The 19450-nt window shown below is 38.0% G+C and overlaps 1 protein-coding gene across 6 annotated transcripts in view; it reads right to left on the reverse strand.

Annotated features, from left to right (window-relative positions):
- The window catches only part of YTHDC2 (YTH N6-methyladenosine RNA binding protein C2), a 70871-nt gene that overhangs the window by 37163 nt on the left and 14258 nt on the right, over window positions 1–19450 (reverse strand). For all 6 annotated transcript variants that reach the window (XR_013445866.1, XM_078067616.1, XM_078067615.1 and 3 more), the window contains 8 exons: window positions 18655–18821; window positions 17784–17886; window positions 16749–16905; window positions 13779–13886; window positions 11661–11809; window positions 10160–10295; window positions 3546–3672; window positions 3275–3340 (listed from right to left, as the gene is read on the reverse strand). Coding sequence is in view for 5 of the 6 variants with exons in the window: in XM_078067616.1 (XP_077923742.1) it covers window positions 3275–3340; window positions 3546–3672; window positions 10160–10295; window positions 11661–11809; window positions 13779–13886; window positions 16749–16905; window positions 17784–17886; window positions 18655–18821 (1013 nt within the window). In the remaining variant the exon portion in view is untranslated. The remainder of the gene's footprint in view (window positions 1–3274; window positions 3341–3545; window positions 3673–10159; window positions 10296–11660; window positions 11810–13778; window positions 13887–16748; window positions 16906–17783; window positions 17887–18654; window positions 18822–19450) is intronic.

Consider the following 19450-nt stretch of genomic DNA (forward strand, 5'->3'; position numbering starts at 1 on the left):
TTTACAACAAAAAACCCTCTTTGTACACAGACACGTTGTCTAGGACCTTTTTCAATTCTTTTAGCCATTTCTTTTGGTATTTGCAGCCATATTTCCAAGCAACACGCACCTCCCGCTATTTACTGATTTAACAACTTCATCATTATCTGTGAATCTCTCATAAAAACTTAGGTCACCACCTCCGCTCCCGTCCACTTTCCACCCACATAGGTCCTTACAATTTTCATTACATCTTCATTCGGCCTTTACTATCACTACACAAACATTACTTACCACTGAGCCAAAGCCCAACAGCAAACTAGGATTACACCTCCTTTCTTCTGTTCTTCCTTTGGGTTTTCCTCAAGTAATTAATGTCTAATTTTTATTTGCTTAGTTTTCTGTGTACTTACCACTAATTCTTCCCAAAGTCTCTAACAAGATTCCTAAAGCCTTTTTTTTTTTTAAAGCTTTTATTTATTTGACAGAGAGAGCCAGCGAGAGAGGGAACACAAGCAGAGGAGTGGGAGAGGGAGAAGCAGGCTTCCCTCGGAGCAGGGAGCCTGATGAGAGGCTCGATCCCAGGACCCTGGGATTATGACCTGAGCTGAAGGCAGCCGCTTAACGACTGAGCCACCCAGGTGCCCCTAAAGCCTTTTTACTACGGTCAGAAACATCAGGTGATCTCCCCTCTTTTCCTCCTCTCCCGCCACGCCCCCACCCCCGCTCCTGCTCAGGAGCTCTCCTAGGAGACTCGGCCTAGTGGCTAGCGGGCAGCTATCACAGTAACACTGCTCCTCACCGGCACACTGAGCATTTCTTTCACTACCTCCTGTGCTTGGTCGCTATGTTTTCCTGTTTTATTTTACTTCTTCATTTTTGTGGAGCACATTCTCTAAACCTTCCTGGTAAAGGATATATAGGAAATAAATTGTCTTATCTTTTTTCCACAATTTTCCATCTCTTGTCCTTTTTTCCTGCTTTGTGAGCCAATTTTCTCAACTTTATCTTGACACCCTTCTGAATTTTTTTCTATCATCTCTTTAATTTGTAAGAGTTTTTCCTTATTTATTCAGTCTCTCAACAAATATTCACTGAACATCTACTATATCTGGGCTCTGTCCCTGAACAAAAGAGACAAGGAGCTTACTAAAGTCTAGTGGAGCAAAGAGACAGATAATAAATCATGAATACAGTAAGTACATAATTTATCAGAGGGTGGCCAGCAATTGCACTATTAACTATTTACCCCAAAGATACAAATAGAGTGATCCAAAGGGGCACCTGCACCCCAATGGTCAGAGCAGCAATGTCCATGACAGCCAAACTGTGGAAAGAGCTGCGATGTCCTTCAACAGATGAATGGATAAAGAAGATGCAGTTCATATATGCAATGGAGTATTACTCAGCCATCAAAGAGAATGAAATCTTGCCATTTGCATCAACATGGATGGAACTGAAGGATATTATGCTAAGCAAAATAAGTCAATCAGAGAAAGACAATTATCATATCATCTCACTCATGTGGAATTTAAGAAACAAAACAGAGGATCATAGGGGAAGAGAGGAAAAAATAAAACAAGACATAATCAGAGAGGCAGACAAACCATAAGAGACTCTTAATCATAGGAAACAAACTGAGGGTTACTAGAGGGGAGAAGTGGGAGGATGGAGCAACTGGGTGATGAGCAGTAAGGAGGGCACAGAATATAATAAGCACTGGGTATTATATACGACTGATGAATCACCAAACTCTACCTCTGAAACTAATAAAACATTATATGTTAATTAATTGAATTTAAATTTTTTTAAAAAGCTAAAAAAGAAAAATAAGATGAATAAGTTCTGAAAAAAATTAAAAAAACAGAAAAAAAGACTGATGAATCACTGAACTCTACCTCTGAAACTAATACACTATATGTTAATTAACTGAATTTAAATTTTAAAAAAGAAAAAAAGTATATCAGAGGGTGGCAGGTCCTACAGACAAAAGAAAAAGTAGAATAGGTTAAGAAGGATGAATAGCACAAGGAGGTAGACTACAACAACAGGATAAATTTAGGTAGCCCTCATGAAGATAAAATCTGAATAAAGATTTGTGTTCTGTTCCTGTTTTATAACACATTGTTTCTGTCTTATGAATATTTTCTATTAGTTTTTGAAGTTTTCTTCTGGTCACTGATGCTTAGTCCATCCAAGTTCCAGGGTTTTTTGTGGCTATTGTTGTTTGCTTGTGGGTGCTTTTCCCCCTCAAAGATGCCTGGTGATCAATCCTTAGTTTGTTCATCTTCAAAGAGAAGGCACAAAAAACCTCCATGTGCACAAGAGGGGATTCTTGCGCTATCTGGCTTAAAGATGGTCATTTCACTGAAGGAATACCAAACTTTCCACATTTCTAATTCTTTTCCATAGGCTTGGTCTATTTTCCCAGGAAAGAATTCTCACATTTTCTGCTGAAGAACATAAGCTTCGAAAAGGAAACGGTGACAGGGACAGCAGCGGAATGGGCTGAATGATATCTCAACCTTCAGTCTGTCAGGAGACTTTTCTATTTGATACCTCACTCCCACTCTCCCATTGCGCCTGGGAGCCCCAAGTCCAAAGCTTGTGTGGCTTAATTTTTTAATAAACTTCCCACTTCCTGCCGAGGTGGGGAAGGGAGATCTCATCTAATGGCAGGGGAGGTGGGAATCGGGAATTCTAAATGTTCCTCATAGAGAATTTCAGTCAAGTCTGGGTGGGTTTTTTGGGTTTTTTTTTTGTTTTGGCCCTTTCTTTCACTGTCATTCAGATGTAATTAAATGACCCTCTAAGAAGCTAAAATGAGTTTGTTTCTCACTGGCACTTCCCTCTGCAGGCACTGAGCTTTCAGTTTTCTCAGCTCTGCTAAGTCAATTACCCCAAAATTTACTCGTATCTTCCATCAGTTGCTATGTCCTCTTCCAATCTCTCTGACTTTGTTAGCTTGCACACTTTATATTCCTTCCTTACCATTTCAATGAGGTTTTGGGAAAATGCAAAGATAAATTACCTGTGGTGTATCTACCATGTTTAACTGAAAATCCCCCTTCTGTTTTTCAAAATGAAATAGAGTATTATAGCACACTGGATCTTATTGGCACCCTACCAAAAACAAAAAACAAAATCAGACAAAAAAGTTCCTTAGAATTCAAAAAAAAGAAAAAAGAAAATCTCTGCATAAGAGACTATAGCCTACCTTGTCATAGTCCATGATTTACATGGACTTCTTTTAAAAAAGAAGTGAGGGTTAATTAGACACAGTATAAAGTTTTACCTGTAAGATTCTAGAAGATCCACAATTTCAGTCTGTCCAAAGTGTTTAGCCCAATCTAAAGCCATCCTGCCAAAATTCAAAGAGATCAGATTTAGACAGAGAAAAAATGTTCTCAAAATTATAAAACTAGTCAAATTATTCATTCACCCATTAGAGATGGACCAGCAATTATTACACAATAGCTTTTAATATAAAGACAAACATCAGAAATCAAAAACAGTATATGTAGCTATACAAAGATATACAAAGAATGGATGCAGTTTAAAATTACCAGCCATTTGATGCTTTACTATGAACGTTGGCTCCCATACTAATTAACTGCTCTACTTGACTTGAAAAACCTCGTCCTGCAGCAACCATCAGAGCTGTTGCACTGGTTTCACTATGCCTGTAATCAACTAAAGCAAGGAAAAGATAAATACAGGTTATATTTCCAAATTGTTCTCAATCATTTTAATTTCTTTTTAACTTAAATGAGAGAAATGTCTGTCAGGAGAATTAACCTGGGACTTGCTCCTTCATCCAGCCACACGATAACAGTATTACATAACCCTTAACTCAGATCTGTTATAAATATGCTCTTAATATAAACAGGATGGAAGAGGGACTATCATTTGGAAGGTAGGAGAACGAGAGATAGTTGTTCAGCTGTCTTAAGCTCACCACGATAATTAAAACAGAAGAGGAAAGCTAGTAACTTGCAGAACCCTTAAATAAACTTCCTAAGCCTAGATACTGTCTTGATCACCAAATGACAAGATATAATTAAAGAATTTAAAAGTTAAGGCTCATCAGTAACTAGAAAAGAATGCTTAAAAGTGCAAATGCAAAGTTCAAGACCACTTGTTTTCGTTCTTTTGCTTTGCTTTGATTCCCCCATCATTCCAGACTGTTACTTTCTGAGATGCTTAATGGAAATAACACTGGCAGAAAGTTTACTTCCCATAAAAGCCCTCCATGAGAAAAATAATTAAAGTTCTAGTGAATTTAATTTCCTTCCTAGAATATATTTCTCAAGAAATGCAATATATTATTAATTGCTTAGCACCAACTGGCTTAAATTACAAAATTGGTGATTTCAAAAAGAAATTATCACTGAAAAAAAAAACTCTGCAGTAAAATTTAAGATAATTACAAATAGGAAATTTTAATTTTCCATAGATACCCAATTATCCTCATTGTTTAATAATACTCTAAAACTTGGTAACCATTATTAATATCAGTCAATGGTTCTTAAAGTGGGGAGGACTTACAAGAGAATTACCTCAGGCTTATTTCTGAAAGCACAGATAGCCATGACTGACTCCTAGATTCTGAGTCAGTAGGTCTGGGATGGCCAGACACACGTATTTTTAAAAAGGTCTGAAAAGATTATGATCTGTACTCACTATATGAGAATTACCGCTTCAACTGAATATTCATTTGATAGCCTTGGAGAAAAGAACCAAAATGTGTATATTTTGAGCAGCAGGGTATGACTAAGTGTGGGTGTTTTAAAACATCCAACAATTCTTTAGTACTCCTCCCTTCAAGAGGTGGAGTCTAAATTCCCTTCTTGAGTATGAACTAGACTAAGTGACTAACTCTAAAAGGTACCTACGGCTTCCTGCTTGCTTTTTCTCCTTCTCTTTTGCCTCACTCACTCAGAAAGAAGCCAGCTGCCACATCCTGGGACAAGTAAGACAGCCAGCCCTATGGAAGAATCTAAATGGCAAGAACTGAGGCCTTCTGCCAAAAGAGGAGACGACCTGAGGCCTCTTGCCAATAGCCACATGAGTGAGCGTCTTGGAAGCAGATCCTCCAGCTCTCAGTGAACCTTGAGATGACCAAAGCCCCAGACAACAGCTTCACTACTACTTTATCAGTCACTAGAAGCCAGAACCACTCGCAGATTCTTGAGTCTCAGAAACAATGTGAGATAAATGTTTTAGGTTGCTAAGGTTGGGAATCATTTGTCATGCAGCAATAGATGACTAGGACAGTAAGCATGACAAAGAATGCCTGTCTCACTAATTACTAGCTGCTTCCACTGGATTCCATGGAGAAATTGATGGCATTAAAAAGAAACCTATGGGGGCGCCTGGGTAGCTCAGTCGTTAAGCGTCTGCCTTCAGCTCAGGTCATGATCCCAGGGTCCTGGGATCGAGTCCCACATCGGGCTCCCTGCTCAGCAGGGAGTCTGCTTCTCCCTCTCCCACTCCCCCTGCTTGCGTTCCCTCTCCCCCTGTGTCTCTCTGTCAAATAAATAAAATCTTAAAAAAAAAAGAAAGAAACCTACGAAGCAGAAGGTTTCCTGGATTACATGAAGTATTTTCAACTCTGGTGCCAATTAAGGGTTGAGATTTTAGAAGGGAAATAAAAAGATGCGAAGTCAATAACTGTTCAAAGAGCTATTAACATTTTTGTTTACTTCAGATAGCTTAAGACATTAGAATACTGCACTCTAGAAAATGTCTAGTGAAACTTTTATAAAGATGAGGGACCCAGGGGCACCTGTGTGGCTCAGTCAGTAGAGCATGTGACTCCTGATCTCAGGGTTGTGAGTTCAAGCCCCACGCTGGGTATAGAAATTACTTAAAAATAAAATCTTTAAAAGAAAAAAAAAAAAAGATGAGGAACCTGGATCCATAGGATGATGACATCAAAGTACACACTAAAGAAATATCTAGGAAGAAGGTCAAGAATAATATATTAATGCTTCATAAATATTTTAAAGCAACAAGCTTCAGAGTTCAAATTTTCCTAACTTTCAGTTAAGATTGCTAAGCTTTTTTCTGTGGGAGGAAAAAAAAGACTGCCAGAAAACTGGAGATGAACAAATGTCCACATTTCCAAATACAAAAAATTACTTTTCAAAATACAGAGAGTTTTTTAATAACCAATAAGCTGAAAAAAATAGAGCAATAGAAACCAAAATACATTTACAAAGAACAAGAAAGGCCATGGGGTGCCTGGGTGGCTCAGTTGGTTTGGCGCCTGCCTTCAGCTCAGGTCATGGTCCCAGGGTTCTGGGATCGAGTCCCGCATCGGGCTCTCTGCTCAGCAGGGAGCCTGCTTCTCCCTCTGCCTGCTGCTCTGCCTATTTGCGCTCTCTCTCTCTGTCAAATAAATAAATAAAATCTTAAGAAAAAAAAAAAAGAACAAGAAAGGCCAAAAGATCTTCGTTTCCTTCTTAAGTGGTTTGTTGGATTAGTAGATGCATGCACTTGAACAGCCACACCCAAGTGCTGACCTAAAGCATACACAACACTTGGTCAGTGACCCAGGCCTCTTGAGTTCATAAACTGAGAAAGTTTATTAATATATTAGGTAACAATTAGAACTGGGGGAAAAAAAAGTTGTGAAGCAAAATCAATGGGCCAAATCTAATCATGAGATTTAAAAGGAATAAATAGAATGTCTTAAACTCAAAAAAAATCAGAACAAGTATATGATAGGAGGGATTCATTAAAAAAAAAAAGAACTAGAAGTTTCCAAGTCAGTATGAATCAGTAAGACAATGTAGTGGCAAAGAGCTATACTGACCACAGGCTGAATTACTGTAGATAAAGAGTAGAGTTTTTTAGGCTGATTGACCTACTCTACCTGAAGCTAGTCACTAAGATTAACACTCAGGACTGGACAGCATGCTTTTTAAAAGGGACAAATTCCACATAACAAAGAAGGCAAACAAGGGCAGGAGAAGACTAAACAGCATCTCATGTTAAAGACAAACAGCTGAAGTCAGGTCTGGTCAGCCCAAAAAACAAAGAAAGCAGAAAGAATAACTATCTTCATACCTGAAGGTCTGTCAGGTATAAACAGATACTAAATCTCCCCATTATCACCCCAAAGGCAGAAGAGGGGAGAAGCTATATAGGTAGATTTCACTTCACTCTTTATAACATATAAAAAAAATAGCAATTAAAAGAAACCAAATTTGAAAAAAAAATGTCCTGAAGAAAGGAGCCTCCTATCACTAAACATGTTCAAATAGATGATCATTTGGTAGGATGCTTATAAGTTGCATCATTTTTCAACAAATATTTATTGGGCACTTACTACAAAACCTCTGGGTATAAGAGATGAGTAAAACAAACGAGGTTTCCATCCTCATGCTGTTTACATTCTAGTGAATGAGACAGAGAGTAAAACAAAATTAAAAAATACATGCTGTCAGATAATGAAACTACAATAGTGAATAATACGGCGGGGTACAGAGATTGAAAGAAGGGCACAATTTCAGTAAAATGACCCCAAAGAGGCCCCTCTGAGAAGGCAAGATCCAGGCAGAGACCTACATGAAGTAGACGTTGGGCCATACGATCATCTGCAGGGACGGCATTCCAGGCACAGGAAACAACCAAAGCGAAGACCCCCAGGTCGGAATGTGCCGATACATGAAGAAGAGCAAGGAGGTTAACAGTGGCAAAAGGTCCAGAGTCGTACAAAATGGTATCAAAAAGGCAGTCAGGGGGCACCTGGGTGGCTCAGTTGGTTAAGCGACTGCCTTCAGCTCAGGTCATGATCCTGGAGTCCCTGGATCGAGCCCCGCATCGGGCTCCCTGCTCAGCGGGGAGTCTGCTTCTCCCTCTGACCCTCCTCCCTCTCATGCTCTCTGTCTCTCATTCTCTCTCTCTCAAATAAATAAATAAAATCTTAAAAAAAAAAAAAAAAAAAATTTAAAAAAAAAAAAAAAAAAAAAAAAAGGCAGTCAGACCCAGCGATGGGTATCAAGGAGGGCACATACTGCATGGAGCACTGGATGTTATATGCAAACAATGAATCATGGAACACTACATCAAAAACTAATGATATACTGTATGGTGACTAACATAATAAAATAAAATAAAATTTAAAAATAATAAGTTAAAAAAAAAGGCAGTCAGAGACCCAATCAGGGAAAGAACTCTGATTTTTATTCAAAGTGTAACTGAAAGCCACGGGAGAGTGGAAAGCCGGGAAGTAGCATGATCCAGGTTTTTTTGAAAGGATCAGTCTGATTGTTCTCTGGAGAACAGACTATAATGACATAAGAATAAAAGCAGTTCACAGGCTACTACAATCATCCCCAGAGAGAAATGTTGGCTTGGACTAGAATGGCAGCAGTAGGGGAAGTAAAATAGGGTCAGATTCAGGATTTAATTAGAAGGTAAAACTACCAGCCCCTGCTTGTGTTCCCTCTCTTGCTGTGTCTCTCTCTGTCAAATAAATAAATAAAAATCTTTAAAAAAAAAAAAGGGGGGGGGCGCCTGGGTGGCTCAGTCATTAAGCGTCTGCCTTCGGCTCAGGTCATGATCTCAGGGTCCTGGGATCAAGTCCCACATGGGGCTCCCTGCTCAGTGGGGAGTCTGCTTCTCCCCCCGCCGCCCCTCCCCGCCCCCACTCATGCACTCTCTCTCAAATTAAATAAATAAAATCTTTTCTAAAAAAATGACTTACTTTATGTTTTGTTGCCTCAGCAACTAGGTGAAAATTCAGTTTCAAAACGTCTGGGATGGCCAGGCACATGAATTTTTAAAGAAGTCTACAACTGATTATGATCATTTAGGAAAAGGCAGGTCAGGAAGGAAGTGAGAAGGGAACCAAAAGTTGTTTGGGGCGTACCTAGTTTTAGTCTCCTAATAGACACCCAAGGGGAGATGTCAAGTGATCAGGTGTACTCAAGTCAGGGGGGGAGGTCAGGACTGAAACAGTAAAATTAAGAGTCATTTTAAATAAATATTTAAAACGATGACTAGATGAGATCCACATTAGAAGTAAAGTGTAAACAGAAGCAACACCAAAGGATTGAGGCCTGGGCCATTCCATATTTAAGAAGTCAGGGATTGGGCTCCCTGCTGAGCAGGGAGTCTGTTTCTCCCTCTGACCCTCCCCCCTCTCATGTGCTCTCTCTCTCTCTCTCTCATTCTCTCTCTCTCAAACAAATAAATAAAATCTTAAAAAAAAAAAAAAGAAGAAGTCAGGGAAAAGGGGAAAATTCTGCTGAAGAAACCAAGAAGTTCCAGCGAGGGAGACGAGAAAGAAGAAAATAAAGCAAGCACAGAATCTGAGAGGTTAACTGAAGAAAGTGTTTCAAGAAAGGAATAATCAATAATTATAACAATAATAATAATGCTGAGAAGTTTAAGTGAGGGGATAAATTACTTGACATCTAAATCCTTTTCAGTACTGACCTTCTATGGTTTTTCATTCTGTCTTTTGCCTAGAAGCCTTCAGGGCTCTGAAACTGACCTCTGGTTACCAGTATCCACTATAATCAACTAATAAAATCAGGATAGGTCATTAGTGAAAACACATCACATGACATAAAGCATATCCATGTGAATTAGTACTTGAGCTCATATAACTAAAGGTATGCTGAAATCTTCCATTTACTAAATACAAAATCTAGAGCAAAGTTATTAACCTTGCTCTTCCTTCCTTTTTTGAAAACGCAAATTTCTTTAAAAATCCAAGATATTCCCTTGGCAGGGAAGGGAGTATATTTATATACACAATACATATACATAAATATACTTTTGCACATAACTGTCATATATTCACAGACCCCGTATAACCTTTCTGGAGACAACTAGATTAAGAATCACAAGATTTAGGGGCACCTGACTGACTCAGTCGGTAGAGCATGGGACTCTTGATCTTGGGGTCATGAGTTCAAGCCCCACGTTGGGCGAAGAACTTACTTAAAAAAAAAAAAAAAAAAAGAATCCCTGATTTAACACAGTATTTATTTGTTCTACTACGCTAATAAGATCCTGATTTGTCCATGTGAAATAAGTACTCCAAAAGAACAAATTACCAGTAATGAACAAAAATGTAGTACATACACTTTGAATTAAACTACATTTCCACCAGAAATAACCATAAGAGTAATAAAAATATGTTTTAAGAAATTACACGTACCACTAACATTTTCAGTTAAAATAAGGTGAAAGACCTGAGCAAAGGCATCAACATCTTTATGTAGCCATATGTCAGAGAGACAAGCATCCATTTCCTTTATTAACCATGGTTCAAGGCAATTCACATCTTTTTCTGTCTTTAAAAAAAAAAAAAAAAGCAAAGATTATAAATTACCCAACAGCTTAACCTTTATATGCAAAGAATGTGAGATGACCACAATGGCCACAAGGACTACTAACCATATATTACATCGTCGGCTTTGACATAAAAGTTTCTCATCTCAACACAAACATTCCACTTATACTACAGCATCTTGTTCTTACATTTATCTCTTCTCTGAGAATGAGTTTGTAAACAAAGGAGGATGATTCAGTCAAAATATTAACTAAATGTGCTTCTGGCAGAACACTGCGAAATACACCTGTACCCCAGTGGTTCTCCCTCCCAGCTGCACACCAGAGGGACCACCCCCTGTGTTTTTCAACACTCATGCCAGGTCCCACCCCAGAGCAAGTTCGTTAGAACCTCTGCTGATGGAGGCCAGATTCTATGGGGCTTTAAAAGTTCCTGAGGTGACGATCATGCACAGCCAGGCTTAAGAAACACTAATTTAATGGTCAAAATGCTGTTCACTGAACCAAAAGGATGTTCCCCATACTACCTAACAACTTCTAAACATTCTTCAAAAGCATTTTTAGAAACATGTATAGTTCATTTGGATGCATTAGAACTTAAAACATATCTGCTTAGGTGACTGCATATATACCTTCTCATGCTCAAAACAGGTAAAATTTTCTAAAAAGTATACAAGCCCAGCAATATTTTGCATCACACTAATCACCAATGCCTTTTAAAGAATTCTAAACCAGAATGAAAGACCAGAAGACGCCTAGGAAACCAGCTAGTTCCAGTTTTCAAACAGATTCCATGAAACCCAAGGTAGCAGAGGCCCCACTGAGGGATGGGGGTGGACACTGAGGATGAGCACGCTGGGCTTCTATGAAATATTTCATTTGTAAAAGATGCTGTAGCAAAATAGAAAAAAGAAAAGGAGCAGAGAAGAGACTGAGGTCTACAGTGTGTAAGTGATTTTATAAAGTCACACAGCTGGCTGGTGGATTATGTGCTCTAATATCAAGAGTCTTTTCTCAATTTTCTCTTAACTGAGCTTATCTTACATTGTTTAGCTCACAGGTTCTTAAACTTTTGAGATGATAAAATATCAGACTAATAATGTATATGTATAATATCTATAACTATTTTCTTCCAAAAATTTATTTTATTGAAATTATTTAAACTGAGAACAAAATAATAAAAGACGCTGCATTATTTGCCAAAAAAAAGTACATTAGAAAGTTGTTCTGAAAAAATAGGTTATAGCCTAAGATAAACTAAGAGAATTACACTGTAATAATGCAGTAACAATTATAATCTCATAAGATGTTCTTTAAACTGTACGATTTTCACTCAAAATATCAGTGTGAAACCAACAAGGTCTTACCAACTGGCTGAAGACAGCATCACCACCGTCATCCAATAAATCATACTCTTCAGTCACATTGGGAACAGTTCTCTGCCTCTGAGACTCAGGCTTGAAAGTATTCTCTTGAGCGGAATACCATTCTGTAAGGGTGGTTTGCTGTTTCTCTTCTAAATTAGTAACAAAAGAAAGAATAAGCAGATAAATGCTTTATTTTGGGGAATATATTCCTTTGTTTAAAAAAATTAAGTGAGCTTGGGGGCGCCTGGGTGGCTCAGTCGTTAGGCGTCTGCCTTCAGCTCAGGTCATGATCCCAGGATCCTGGGATCAAGCCCTGCATCAGGCTCCCTGCTCAGTGGAGAATCTGCTTCTCCTGCTCTCTCTCTGTGTCAAATAAAGAAATAAAATCTTTAAAAAAAAAAAAAAATTGAGTTTGAAAATACTTAGAAGTTGGCCTAATTTTGAAGTTACTTTTTCAAAATACATTATCAAGAAACATTTAGTAAAATGTGTTATGCGGAACCTTAAGGACACATGAAACTGCTTAAAAACATCATCTAGTTCGTGTTATTAGTGAGAAGTTTACTTCTAAGTAAGTCCAAATTCAAAGAACGGTATTTTAGCCATACACTAAATATTGCTTAAGTCAGTGACTAATATTCATACAGCACTGTGTAGAAAACCATTTACTGAACTTCTACCACCATGCCAGTTGCTTGAGATAAAAATTATACACCATTTTCACCTTCAAAAGTTTAAAGATATAGTTTTATGATCTGCATACTAGTGCTCCAGCACTGCACTGTGAAATAGGCACTGCTAGTTGCTTTTCTTCAGGTGGATAATCCAAAGAACTTAAGATACCGGTCTAAGGTCATACAGACTAAACAAAGAAATCAAAGCTTGAAGCCAAATCTTCTATCATGAATAATGCAGTTAAAAGTCAGCAAAAAAGAGGGTGCCTGGGTGGCTCAGTTGGTTAAGCGACTGCCTTCGGCTCAGGTCATGATCCTGGAGTCCCTGGATCTAGTCCCGCATCGGGCTCCCTGCTCGGCAGGGAGTCTGCTTCTCCCTCTGACCCTAACCCCTCTCATGTGCTCTCTCTCATTCTCTCTCTCTCAAATAAATAAATAAAAGCTTAAAAAAAAAAAGTCAGCAAAAAAGAATCTCACCCTAACTCAAAAGCTGAGAGATAAGTGTAAGTCATGATAAGAGATGTATTAATGGGCAAATAATGCTAAATTCGAAGTACAGATGCAACTCATAACAAAATCAAGATTTGAGGGGTGCCTGGGTGGCTCGGTTGGTTAAGCATCCAACTCCTGATTTGGGCTCAGGTCATGATCTCAGGGTCGCGAGATCGAGCCCCGCATCAGGCTCCATGATGAACGTGGAGACTGCTTGGGATTCTCTCTCTCCCTCTCCTTCTACCACTCTGCACCCCCTACCCCTGCACTCAGGCTCACTCTCTCTAAAAAAAAAAAAAAGAAAACTCAAGATTTAAAGACTTGACATTTGTATCAAAGATGAGCTTGTTATCCCTCACATGCTACTCTTTTCAATCCTTCCGCCCACTCCCCACTCCCGTCCCATGAGCTCTGCTGTGGCATACCGCACTCTTACCATACGTGGCCTATCACATATGCAGCAGCACATACTCTTCTGTCTCCTTACAACACTGGTTGCATCTCTGGATACGGACACACTCCTCCTCAACCCTGGCATCCACTTTGAATTCCTCTCTACAGATTATAATTTATGGGCATAAACCACAATGTAAAAAGTACACTTGGGACAGGGCGCCTGGGTGGCTCAGTTGGTTAAGCAACTGCCTTCGGCTCAGGTCATGATCCTGGAGTCCTGGGATCGAGTCCCGCATCGGGCTCCCTGCTCAGCGGGGAGTCTGCTTCTCCCTCTGACCCTCCCCCCTCTCATGCTCTCTCTATCTCATTCTCTCTCTCAAATAAATAAATAAAATCTTAAAAAAAAAAAAAAAAAGTACACTTGGGACAGAATTCTAATATAATATTATACAATTATATACAAAGGAAAAAACTTTCAAGTGTCCTTGTACCTCCACAGTATAATACTCTAAAAACCCAGTATCAATAGTACTTTATTATTTGATAAAAAGCTTACCTCGTTGTTTTTCCTTTTTGTATTTTAGCATTTCTTTGTTTGTGTATCCAGTAGTTCTTAAGATGTCTTCCAGAAACATTTCTTTTACTTCAAATGGTCTTCCCTGTACTAAATAACAGGAATACTTTAAAGAGTCGATTTGCATCTTAGAGATAATATACATAAAAACATGAGAATACTGAGTTAATGAACCTGAGTATAAAATCCAGATGCAATTCCACAGGGCAAGTCATCCTCATGATACTGTAAACATAATTCTGATTTTTATGTTACAGAACTGTTCATTTGCCTATTTCTTCCAGGGTGTATGACCTACTTATCATGTGTTTGCCATCATGCTAGGCACCAGGAATACAAATCCTAAGAAGAAGCACAGCTGTGTCCTCATCTCCTGAAGCTTACGTACTAGCAAGGGAGACAAACATTAATCCAATAATCCAGAATATAAATGTAAAAACAGAGTTGTAATAAGTCCTCTTAGAGAGAAGTACAAGATACCATGACATAATGGGGGATCTGAATGAGTTAAGGAAATCATTTTCTTAGAGAAGATGAAGACCAAGAGAAGGGGTAAACAAAATACTAAACTAATAGGAGAGAAGAAAGTGTACAATGAAGAAAATAAAAGCACATGCAAACATCTATGTTGGGAAAGAGTATGATATTTTCAAGAAACTAAACGGCCAAGCTAGTCGGAATATGGCAGGAGACAGGGAGTAAAGAAGGGACTGCAGTTCGAGATGAGGCAAGTCTTATTAAGGATCTAGCTCTTCATCCTGAGATAAAGGTTATCCAAAGTCTTAAGCTCAAGAGTGTGTTCAACATCCTTGGAATTCCATGTCAGAAAAGACCACTCTGGCTGCAATGGACAGCACATATTTAAAACAGAGCAGAAGGGATGGAACTGACTGGATCATTCCAATAATTCACATGAAAGAGAACAACATTTGAATGAAACTGGTGATGATAAAAATGAAAAAATACAGACTCTAGAGATAGTCAGAAAGTAAAATTCGCAGAACTCAGCACTAAATTGGATGTGGAGGAATGATAAGAAGCATCAACCATGTTTCTTGGATGTCTGGCTCACAAAACTGGGTAGATGATGATGTCATTCTCTGAAGTAACAAGGAAAGCTGAAAGCCACAGGTTGGCCGGTTGGAGTTGGGGTTTGGTGTCAGACACGTCAAACGTGAGGTGCCAAAACGAGCTTCCAGTTAGCAGACATTTACATTTTATGTATCTTATCATCCAAGAATATTATGAGAAGACAGACAGGTTTGCGCCTTAGGTGACTAGGTTGATGGTAGGATTAACTAAAATGGGCAACAAATGGGAAGTAGATTTTGTAGAAGAGATTAAATATTTAGCTTGGGACATATTAGAGATGAGCTGCTTATAAGACATCCAAGCCCAAAGCCCTGAAGATTAGTTTGAATTGGAAATGAGGATTCAGGAGTCATGAGTATAAAAAAGAAAGTAGAAGCCAAGGGCATGAATAAGAGCTTCCAGGGAAACTACCCGTTTATCTCCAGTACCTAGTAGAGTACAGCACGGAGCAGGAAAAAAGAGGAAAAACAAATGGAAGAAGGGAAGGGAAGGTGAGTAAGGAAGAGAAAAAAAGAAAATGGATCAGGGGAGGAATCCCATAAAATACCAACATAAGCACACAAAGGAGACCGTGACAGTATCGGCTCTAATGCAGAATACAAGACTTAGGAGGCGGTGTTGTCAATTACACTGAGATGTGAGCATTTCCCACCCAAAAAGGGGGGGGGGGGGGAGGCAACCATGAGAAATACAGAAAACTTAAGATCTTTGTGCAAAATTTAAATAGTAGGCTTTGCAATTAAATCAGTATCAAAACAATACTGGTAAGAATGCACAAATGAACAGCCCCATGCACTACAGAAATACATATAAATCATTTCAGCTCTCTGAAAAAGTACAGTGGCAAAATCTGTTAAAATTAAGAACAAATACAGTCTTTTTACTCAACAATGTTAGTTTCAGGAATCTCTCCCTAGAAATAAGAGCACCAGTATATAAGGATATATACACAAGGATGTTTATTACAACACTGTTTATGGTGGGAGGAGAGGAGAGTCTAGAACCAACCTGAGTGTCCAAAGATAAATGGTTAAATAAATCATAGTACATGCGTATTATGAAATATTACAACAGCTGCTTAAAATAATGAACTACATCAAAAAAAATAATGAACTACATCTACAGCTACTACACTGGAGGATTTTTCATGATGTACTGTCATATGTCAATTTGCTTTAGCAAATTGCAAACTAATGTATAAGGCATGTGCTCATTTCTCAAACCAATTTCTGTATATCTCAGGTATATGGATCTATTTGCATATGTTGTATGAGCATGGACAACATGAGAAAGGGTATACAGGAGGCTTTAACCTCAAGTAATCTCAGGAAAGTGAGACATAAACTGGAAAGAGGATGGGCAATTTTGAACCTCTCTCCTATATATATTTGTACTATATCATTGAGGTAAACACATACAACTTTTTCAATTTTTAAGGAGGAATTTAATAATTTTTTTAAAAGATCGGTGTTAAAACAAGTTTGGATTAAAGGACAAGAGAAAAGTGAAGTGGCAGTCTATGTAGAAGTACATAGGAAATAAACATGCAAGCGTAGACTACTCTTTCAAGAAGTCTAGCAACAAAGGGGAAACTGGAGGACAGAATTAAAGGATACAGGACCAAAATAAAGCACATTTCCTTTTAAGACAGGAGAACTGCCCTCCCAACACAGTCCCAAAGAGTGTGGATGGAAAAGGAGTAGATGAAGATCTAGAGAGTTTTTGAGGCATACCTCAGAGAAAAGAGAAATGGATGCTCTCTACTTCAGACCATTCCCAACTCCTATTACAATAAATATAATCATGCCAAAAAGTATACCTTCATAAAAATCCTAGAAGAAATCTGATCATTTAACTTACTATATATCACTGGACAACTTCCAAAATATCTTATAAAAAGATTTACATCCAAGGCGGCACTAGAAAGAATAAGTTTCAAAGTTGGGTGCTTTTGCAAAAGATCTCTTAACTTCGTAAGTAAAAAATCACTAAATCGATCCCTTTCGTGTACTTCATCCTGCAATAAACAAAAATAAAACCATGGAATAGTTAAAACATTATGGATGACTAAGTCTTTAAAATTATGGAGCTGCTAGGTTTTATACTAATTCAAATTAAATGTGAATAAGGCCAATCAGTACTCATGAAAATTTTGTATTATGGACAATTCAGAAATAATCAGACATCAACAACCACTGTGGGTAACAAAGCACTGCCTCTTAGAAGATATAAAAGACACACAAACTACAACAAATTCTGAATTACTGGAGTCTAATTTGATGTACTTTTAATACATACAAAATATATTTAAATATGCTTCCGTTAGCATCGGGCACAGGTGCACCCTTTGGTTTGAATGCACGGAACTAATAAGTTTCCAAAAACTGCTTATTGCAAACTTATACAATTTAATCTAATGTTTTCCTGACACAAACTCGAGAAAAACTTAGAATTTAATAAGGTGGTAATTCATCTACTTCATCAGCAGCTACTTAATTTAGCAGCTTAACTATGAAATTAAATGACTACTAAGTGTACCCCTAAGACTGGGAAATACATATTAGCTAAAGGAGGAATCAGGTGACTAAGCACAGAGAAAAAAGAAAACTTTCACCATTCTGGGGAATGCTAAGCACGTGTATCATTTTCCCATGTAAAAACCACTTTTGAAAAAACTTACCTACTTTATTTGCCCTCATAAAACCTGACAGTAAGAATATCTCTACTTAATACAAGTATTTACATCTAACAATTATAGGCAATAAAAAGTAACTTGATTATAATAGCTGTTCAAAAAAATTGGTTCTCATGCATACCCTATCCTAAAAATGTCATTATATATTCAAAGCTTTAAACAATCTGAGTTATATATGGCAAACTCAGCAATATTCTTACCACAATAACATGTGTCACAGTTGACAATGTACTATCTCCTGCCATCAACGTACGAAGCAATACCCCATTAGTGCAAAATGTCAGAAGTGTCTTTGGAGAAACCCTTTTTAAAAAAATAAAAATAAAGCGTGCAATTACAACTCTTATATGTAATGAAAACATGATCACATTAAATGTTGGTCTTGTATGTACTTTAACAAAGGTTACTTAAGGTTACTAATATAATGGTAAACTGGTATGCATGCTTTATGACCCAAGTTATGTGAAATATGTATTTCATACCTGATAACTTTCAAAATTTTTATTACTAACAGCCTTTAATTAATTGATTATTTTGTTAAGGAACCATAAATTGATTTTTTTTTTTTTTTTTAAAAAACCTTTAACACTTGTTGCTCAGGGGAAAAAAGTGCATCATAAGTGAGCAGCTTTCTGAATTACTATATCCAAACTACTGAGAACAAAGAAACAGTACCACTCATCAAGAAGGTACTACTAGTACCACTTCTAATAATCAATTCCGTTACTACCATTTATTGTTTACTATAAACTTCACATCAAACCTGGGCTCTAGCTGCTTTTATTGGCCCATTTTATAGATGAGAAAACCAAGGTTCAAAGAGGTGAAATAACTTGTATTTGATCATAAAACTATGAAACGGGCTTTGTATCTACGGCCCAACTCTTTCTTAAGCTATGTATTCAAAACCTTACTAAGTTCAGTCATGACCTCAACATCTTATCAAAGACTTACTTGAAGCAAAATGATCATCTAATTTTTCAACCAACATATCCTCTGTATTTAGTGAAATAGAAACATTAGTCTTTTCGAAGAATGATCGAAGACAGGCTACAGGAGAACCGGCATTACCTGCTTTCTAACCGGATCTGATATCCAATTGTTTGACCAATCCTTTCCCTTCTTTCTGCAGCAACTCTTTCGGCCACAGCAATTGCTGCTAACCGTCTTGGCTGGGTACAAAATATACGGCAGGGGATACCATTTTTAAAGCAATCATCTAAAAGGAACTGAGGAATCTGAAATGAAAGTTTTAAAGTCCTATGAGATGACATGATTGTATACCCAGAAGGTCCAAGTCAACCACAATGGAAAAACTACTGGAACTAAAAAAAAAGTTCTGTGACATGTCCTAACATAAAATAATCATAAAATCAACAACTTTCACGTAACTTCTAACAATCAACTAGGAAATGTAACTTTAAAACATCTTTTTCACAAGAGAAACTAAAATATTAAACACAAATTCACACACAGAGCCCCTACGTGGCTCAGTTGGTTAAGCGTCCAACTCCTGATTTTGATTTCGGCCCAGGTCATGATCTCAGAGTTATGAGATCGAACACCCATGTCCGGCTCTGCCCTGGGGGTAGAGTCTGCTTAAGATTCTCTCTCTCCAGGGCGCCTGGGTGGCTCAGTCGTTAAGCGTCTGCCTTTGGCTCATGTCATAATCCCAGGGTCCTGGGATCGAGCCCCACATCGGGCTCCCTGCTCCGCGGGAAGCCTGCTTCTCCCTCTCACACTCCCCCTGCTTGTGTTCCCTCTCTCGCTGTCTCTCTCTCTCTGCCAAATAAATAAATAAAGTCTTAAAAAAAAAAAAACAAAACAGAAATACATACTCCCAAGTTTCTGACAAAAATGCATGGAG

Source organism: Halichoerus grypus, chromosome 2 (genome assembly GCF_964656455.1).
Source record: "Halichoerus grypus chromosome 2, mHalGry1.hap1.1, whole genome shotgun sequence".
NCBI lineage: Eukaryota > Metazoa > Chordata > Mammalia > Carnivora > Phocidae > Halichoerus > Halichoerus grypus.